This window comes from Orycteropus afer, unplaced genomic scaffold (genome assembly GCF_000298275.1).
Source record: "Orycteropus afer afer isolate SDZICR_OR568_19922 unplaced genomic scaffold, OryAfe1.0 scaffold00007, whole genome shotgun sequence".
NCBI classification, from domain to species: Eukaryota; Metazoa; Chordata; class Mammalia; order Tubulidentata; family Orycteropodidae; genus Orycteropus; species Orycteropus afer.
Genome location: NW_006921594.1, coordinates 5,852,408 through 5,859,962, shown reverse-complemented (window position 1 = coordinate 5,859,962; position 7,555 = coordinate 5,852,408). Strand labels below are relative to the sequence as shown.

Sequence of the window (7,555 nt, the reverse complement as noted above, 5' to 3'; positions counted from 1 at the left end):
GTAGACAGGGAACATTTCCATCGTAACAGAAGGTGTATTATACAGCACTAGGTTGGATGGTTCTAACCTGCTCTATTTAAGAATATTGCTGCATGTATCTGTGTGTATGTACTTATGTAGAGCTGCATGATTTGAAAACCCAGAACATGTATATTGTAAGAAAGTCAGTTCCTCTAAGCACAGAATACAAATCTGTTACTAATCCATAAACATGACTAAAGTAAGAGAGCTTGCTAACCTAAGTTGGGCCTCCAAGACTCTTCTACAGTCATTTCATCTTTACCTTGTTATATCTCTATTTCATTCTCCATAGTGATCATTCTAAATCTTTCCCTCTTTTCTTTAAGCCCTTGTTTTCTGTATTGGTGATCTCACCTCATATTTTGTTCAGAAACTGAGGCTGTAAATTCCTTCAGTTTCCCTTATCTCTGTATCACAAATCTCATTGTATTTGCGCTCTCGTGCTCTTCATTTATTCTAACATACTACAGAAATAGCAAGGCAATCCAGAGAACCCTAAAGCCTTTGAATTTCAACATTGTGATAAGGACCAGACAGTAAATAGTTGAAAAGTGATCGTATTCTTTTTTTTTAGAAGCCTGGGCTTTACTCTGATTTGATTCAGAATCTTTACATTTGTGTTAGGGCCTAGAACATGTATTTTTAATTAACCCACAAGCATTTCTAATACACGTCAATGCAGATCATGCCCATCTCTCTCCAGCCTCAAATTTACATCCAAAACCAAACCAAACCAAACTCACTGCCATCAAGTCGGATCCGACTTGGGTTTACAAGGTAGTATCACTATAGAAGTAGATTGCCCAGTCTTCCTTTCTGGGAGTGGCTGGTGGGTTTGAACAGCTAGTGTTCTGGTTAGCGGTCAGATGCCTTAGGCACTACGCCACCAGAGCTCCTCATTATTATTAGTAATGATAATCATAATAGGAGCTAACTTCAGTAGAGCAGTTATGTGTTAGGAACAGTGCTACCTGTTTTACATTAATATCCTCGTTTTACCCTCTTAACAAGTCTTTGAGGTGAACATTATGATGAATCCATATTATGTTGTGAAATAAGCGAAAGGAGGTTAAGTGGCTTGCCCAAGCTTGGTTAGTAGGAGTTAATGGGACCGTGATTCCTCCAGCCTTGACTTCAGAGTCACTTGACTCTTCTTTCTTCTCCTTCTCCATCAGTTTGATTTGGATCTTAGAATGTTTTCCCTTTTCGCTTAGGTGATTGTTAAGGCCCTGTTCCCCTCGCTTGCTGCCTGTTCCCTCGTTTGCCATCCTCCATATTGCTGCAGGTAAGTCTTGGTTAAACAGAGCTTCACTTCCTTGATCACAAGCCAGAGGATCTACCCACAGCTTTCAAATTAAGTGTTACATTTGGCCTGGCATCGAGGCCCATCAGCATGTGGTCCACCTACCTTTGAGCCTTTTCTTTCTTACAGTCTAGCATTAAATTTGAATATTTGATGTTGTCCAAGCATTTTTTTTTTAACTATTCTTATCTACTTTCTAGAATTCTGCATAATTTCAGAGACTTCATGCTTCATGAAGACTTTCCTTCATTTCTGCTGACTTATTTCTTTCCTCCCTACTCGTTGTTGTTGTTGTTGTTATGTGCCGTCGAGTTGGACCCAACTCAAAGCAACCCCTCCTTGGGTTTCCAAGGCAGTATCACTGCAGAAGTAGATTGCCCAACCTTCCTTCCGAGGAGTGGCTGGTGGGTTTGAACTGCCAGTCTTCTGGTTAGCAGTCAGGTACCTTAGGCACTACGCTACCAGAGCTCCTTCCTACCCCTTAGCCCTTGGTTTGTAAGGTCAACTTGGCAAATGTTGGCTTGATTATGATTACTAATCCATTTATTTTATGTTTTCCTCTGGACTAAAAACTTTGTAGTGTGGTTGTGTTGAACCATAGTGACCCTGTATACAACAGAATGAAACACTGCCTGGCCCTATGCCATCCTCACAGTCAGTGTTATGTTTGAGACTGTTGTTGCAGCAACTGTGTCAGTACCTTTCATTGAGGGTCGTCGTCTTGTCTCTTGAACCTCTGCTTTACGAGCATATATCCTTTTCCAGGGACGAGTCCCTCCTGACAATGACCAGAGTGTGTGATGCGAAGTCTCACCATACGCATTTCTAAGGAACATTCTGGCTATACTTCTCCCAAAACAGATATGTTCGCTATTCTGGCAGCTCATGGTATATTCAAATTCTTGGAGAAGGGACATTATGCTAATCATCTTTGTATATCTGATAGTACCTAACATAACTTCTGCATAAAATAGTAAATTTAATCAGAAATGCACATGTTAAAGTCAAGACTTAGAAAGTGACCAAAGAAAATTGTTCTTGTTTTAATACTTTTCTTATTTTGTCTTCATGGTCGCATTGAGGAACTCATCCAATGACAAACTTTTTATTTCTTCAGTGTTAAAGAAAACTTTGAGTAAATCAAAGCCACTTGTAATCTCCAATTGTTTCTCTGTATATTTTCTTTCAGTCCTGTACTTGTATGTAGATATGAGTATGTACATATTTGTGTCTCTGTGTTTATGGGTATTTATGCAGTTCATGTAGATGAGGCTTTTTCAGGTAATCTCGAAGTTTCTTTTCAATTTTTCACCACTGTCTTCAAAATTGACAATTTAGTAAATGCATAGCATTCTACAGCACAGAGGTGCCATATTTTATAGAACTGATTTTAAATTGAATGACATCTGGGTTGTTACTATTGCTTCATAGGTGATATTATGATAAATATTTCATAGCTTTTTGCTTGTGTTAAATTAGCTTCTTAAATTCTCAAGTTTGGGTTTATTAGGTTTAAAGATACAAATGTGATTCTGACCCTGTTTTCATGCCAAAAGGAAGTCACAAAACTGCCAGCTGTTTATGAGAGTACTACTCCAGGAGCTCTGGTGGTGCGGTGGTTAAAGTATTCAGCTACTAGCCAAAAGGTCAGTGGTTCAAACCTATCAGCTGTTCCACGGGAGAAGGTTGAGGCAGTCTACATCTGTAAATGATTTACAGCCTTGGACACCCTTTGGGTCAGTTCTGCTGTGTCCTGTAGGGTCAAAATGAGTCAGAATCCACTCGATGGCAGTGGGTTTGGTTTGGTTAATCCAGCACAGCTTCATCAGAAACCTCAACACAGTTCTGAGAATGTGTAACAAAGCTGATTTACTTAAGTTCATTCTCCCATATTCCCCTACTCTCAGGAGGAGTAGAATAAATTATTCTTTTAAATATTGGGCCTCAGCAATATAAAAAAGGACCTACTAGCTCAGGGGTCATTAAGAAAGAGCCAACAGCAACTCAAAAGGTAGGAAACTCAGAGGGTAATGAGTTTATGTTAATGGAAGAGGAACAACTCAGAAGAGTGTGAGAATGGTTGCACAACTAAAACAGTACTTAATCTGTGTCACCAAATTGTAGACGTAGAAATTGTTGAATTGGTGTGTGTGCTGTTACGTGTATTCTCAACAACAACAAAAATAAAATGCATTATTCTGAAAATAAAGGGACTTATATTCTTACTCTGACCTGGGAAGATTATTTCTTTTGATTGTGGCTAAAAAGACTAGACCCAGTCTTTCCCATTTTCTAAATGCATCTGCGAGGGTCACACACTTAGAAATCAAAGAGCTGACTTATTTAGGTGAAGGCCATTTCTTAGTCCAGGAAAGAGGTACCCTGAAGAAATTGAAACTAAAGTTACCTTCTTGGAATTTAAATTCTCAGAATAAAATTAGAACCTAAGAGATGAGATTCATTAACTGTTAAGAGTCCTACTGAAAGATACGATATCTGTCAGGTCAAAAGCTTAGCAAGCAGGTCCTGAAAATATGATCCAGATTTAATAAAATATGAAAAAAACCTATAATCTAATAAATTACACTAATACAAATAAAGAGCAAATGTAAAAAAAAAAAAAAATGTTACTTGGATGCTAGAAGTTTGTTTTCAGCATTTTCCAAATTAAAAAAGCAAAAATACCCTGGTGACTGTGATATTCTGGTTTCTACAGTGGTTATCAGTTATTCACAGTATCAAAGTGTGATGACATTAGCAACTTAAACGAATTGCATCTGTATTGGATATATCACCAAATTATTGGGGATTTTTTAAAACATTTTTTTAGAATTTGAACATTCATGTGATGGTGTACAAAGCAAATTGTGGAGACTTCCTTAAAGGTGAAAAGATATATGGGTTGTTGTGCAGACTCCTAAGGTGGCATACTAAAAGTTTCTTACCAGTTCATTGCTGATGTGAGTTTTAGTCTCTCATCTGACTTAAGGAGGACAGGAACCTCAAAGGCTTTTTATTTTTCCTTCAAATTACCATCAGCCTTGATCTACTTGACAAATAATGGTACAAAGCAAAATGTAGGCTGCCTTTTTTTAGTACACAGATATATTATGAATTTATGACTTGTGTTCTCTAGATAGAACCTTGCTACCCAAAATGTGACTCGTGGACAGATGGATTGACATCAGCTGGGAACTGGGACAGGCAAAATTTTAAGCCTCCTTCCTCCATTACTGGTCTACTTTGTATAGTCCTGTTCTCCAAGTAGATCACACCAAGATGGGATTTGACGTATGAAAGATTCATTGACGAAAACACCAGAGAGGAAGGAAAAGAAGAGGAAGCTGAAGGAGTTGGCAGTGTAGGTCTGACCTCTGTGAAGGCGGAATGAGAGGTTTCTCAGGCTGCAGTACCATTCTAAGCCAGTTTCTACCAAATCAATGAGGAGTCACTAATCTAAGTCAGCGAAGCCTCACTTCTTGCAGCAATGGTACTTCTGCTGCATACAGTCATTGGCTTAGAGCAATCTGTGGGAAGGTTGACCCTACTGCCAATAGGATTTCAGAGTGCCACACCTGAAGCCTTCTGCAGTTATGCTCAAGGCAGCAGATTTGACTGGTGCAATTCCATGACCACCACATCTACTGAATCATGATCTGCCTAGTAACTAAATCTCCAGGTGATTCTGTGCACATGCATGATAAACGTGGAAGCACTGTCCTAGAAGCACAGTTTGATGCTTTGTAGCTGTTGCTCTGAGTAAATGAAACTGTTAATAATCAGCATAGGATCTCCTCAAGAACTCAGCTTCCTTGGGATGATATTTTTTACAGCTCATCTGAACAGAATTGCTGTTCAAAGTGAGAATTAGAGCAGATAATTTGTGATGTTAATTGGTAACAAATGTGCAAAGCAGATTTGGGGCCAAAACAGAATTTCCAAGATTTTTTTCACCTCTTTGCTGAAAGTTGCTAGATGTAATTTATTTCCTTTTGCTTTTGTTTCTGCATCTATTGTCTTTTTAGCATGTGGTAAGAAGGAGATAGGATTCTTGTAATGAATGACAGCTGGAAATAAAGACACTGTTAGGCAAATCTTACTGAGTTTTATCTGCTACCCCAATGCTTAATATCTGGGGGGCTAACTTTAGGATTGACTAGACTATCAAGTAAGGTTTGCCACAAGGCATTGTCACCAAATTTAGGGACTTTTACATGAGTTCAAGATATTCACCTTTTCAATCTCCATATGATTATCCTCTGAACTATTGATTTCCGGGGAGCAGTCCAGAGACTAGTGCTTGGTAAATATTGTATTTCCTCAGTCTACCCTTTTATATTTAAAAGCTCTTCAGGTGAGGAAGCTTACACAAGTTTGGAAACCATGCCTTTAAACTAAAATACTTATGTAAGATGCAGATCTATCCCATATAAACATCTTCTTATGGAAAGGTATAATTTAGTTTTCATTCCAAATGCCACTTGTTCCTTGTTTACTGGAAAATTTCCTTCCATGTGAAGAGGAAAGTAAATAAATAAAAAGTTCCAAACTAAACATAACATACTTTTATTATACTCACTAATGTTTATTATTATTTTAAAATTCAGTGTGACCTTTGTTGTTGTTGTTATGTGCTGTCGAGTCAGACCTGACTCATAGCGACCCCTCCTTGGGTTTCTGAGGCAGTATCACTACGGAAATAGATTGCCCAACCTTCCTTCCAAGGAGTGGCTGATGAGTTTGAACCGACAGCCTTCTGGTTAGCAGTCAAGTGCCTTACCAATCTTCCTTCCAAGGCATGGCTGGTGGGTTTGACAGCCTTCTGGTTAGCAGTCAAGTGCCTTAGGCACTACACTGACCTTTACATTATTTATTTATTACCATTGGGCCTATTTATACCAACACCCGTAGTACTAAAGATCTAGCTGTCATTATCGTTGGATTACCTTCAATCTCTGGCAGAGAAGGATCCCATAAAAACAGCCACAAGTATTCCCTGAAGTAGGACTTCTCTGGGAAGTGAGATCATGGTAGAACTATTGTTGTAAGTTTCTTCATTCAGCAAACATTGATCAAATACCAGCTCTGTACCAGTCACCATGGTCTACACCAGAGATACCAAAATAAATAAGATTTAGTTCTTAACTTAAGGATTCACAGTCGAGCCTAGTCAGAGAAGCATAGTCTCTTGCAGCCAAAGGTCTGCCTTAATACAGTAGTGCCTGGCTTATGACGGGCTTCTGGTCCAACGACTCTTTCCTAAGTTAGTTCTGAGGTAAGTTGAATACCTCGGATTTGTTTGTTTGTTTGTTTTCATTATTGCCTTCTATTATCAGTACCTTTATAAGCCCAATCTTCATTTGTCTTTCTGGGGGTTGAAAACATCGTGTATAGATATATTTTAATACATACATTAAAAAATATAGAAAAAAACATAAAAGTGTACTCCAGTGATGAAGAGTTAGACAACATTGGTATCTTGTCAGTTGTGGAAGTACCTGGATCTGGATGATCTAGACTATTCCTGGGAATGGGGGTGGCACATCTAGTCAGAAAATTAGTGAGAGTTGTCTATATGGTCCTTTTATTTTTTTCATAGATTTGATGTAACATCTCACAGCTTCCTGAATCTGTCAGCATTACCAAAATGATCAGCGTTTGGGTCTAGGTTCTCAAGTAACTAAAGCCCCTGACATAGTTTAGAAAGTAAAATCTATACAACAGTGTTTCGAGCAATAAATCATAAAATTGAACATCTGTAAGTGAAGATCTGAGGATAACATGAGCAAATTATGTGCTGCGATATATGTAATACCTATTGTAGCATAGTGCCTAAGATACTTGACTGCTACCCAGAAGCCTGGCGTTTCAAACCCACCAGCCACTCCTCAGAAGGAGAATGGAGCACTCTACTTCCATAGTGATACTGCCTCGGCAACTCAAGGAGGCGTTGCCGTGAGTCGGGTCTGACTCGACAGTACATAACAAGAAACAAAACAACAACAATTACCAACAATAAGATACGCAGAAAACGTGGACGGTCTTGAGTGGGTTTCATCATAACTCAAATATGTTGTAATTCAGGGACTACCCTTACAGAGATAAACATGTAAATCATGAATTACAACAGAGATATTTGCTCGTGTTGAGGATGGGGAGACAAAGTGGGTAAAGTCCACAGGAGGACCCGGAGGAGAAGGGCCTGGGAAAGAGAAGGAATAGCACAAGTCC

At 38.8% G+C, this 7,555-nt stretch overlaps 1 protein-coding gene across 1 annotated transcript in view; it reads left to right on the top strand.

Annotated features, from left to right (window-relative positions):
• The first annotated feature begins 211 nt into the window (after nucleotides 1-211).
• ZNF277 (zinc finger protein 277) overlaps nucleotides 212-7,555 on the top strand; it is a 65,640-nt gene continuing 58,296 nt past the window's right edge. Inside the window, exons 1-3 of the mRNA XM_007944201.2 lie at nucleotides 212-220; nucleotides 1,236-1,306; nucleotides 2,514-2,605. Of these exons, the coding sequence (XP_007942392.2) occupies nucleotides 212-220; nucleotides 1,236-1,306; nucleotides 2,514-2,605 (172 nt within the window). The remainder of the gene's footprint in view (nucleotides 221-1,235; nucleotides 1,307-2,513; nucleotides 2,606-7,555) is intronic.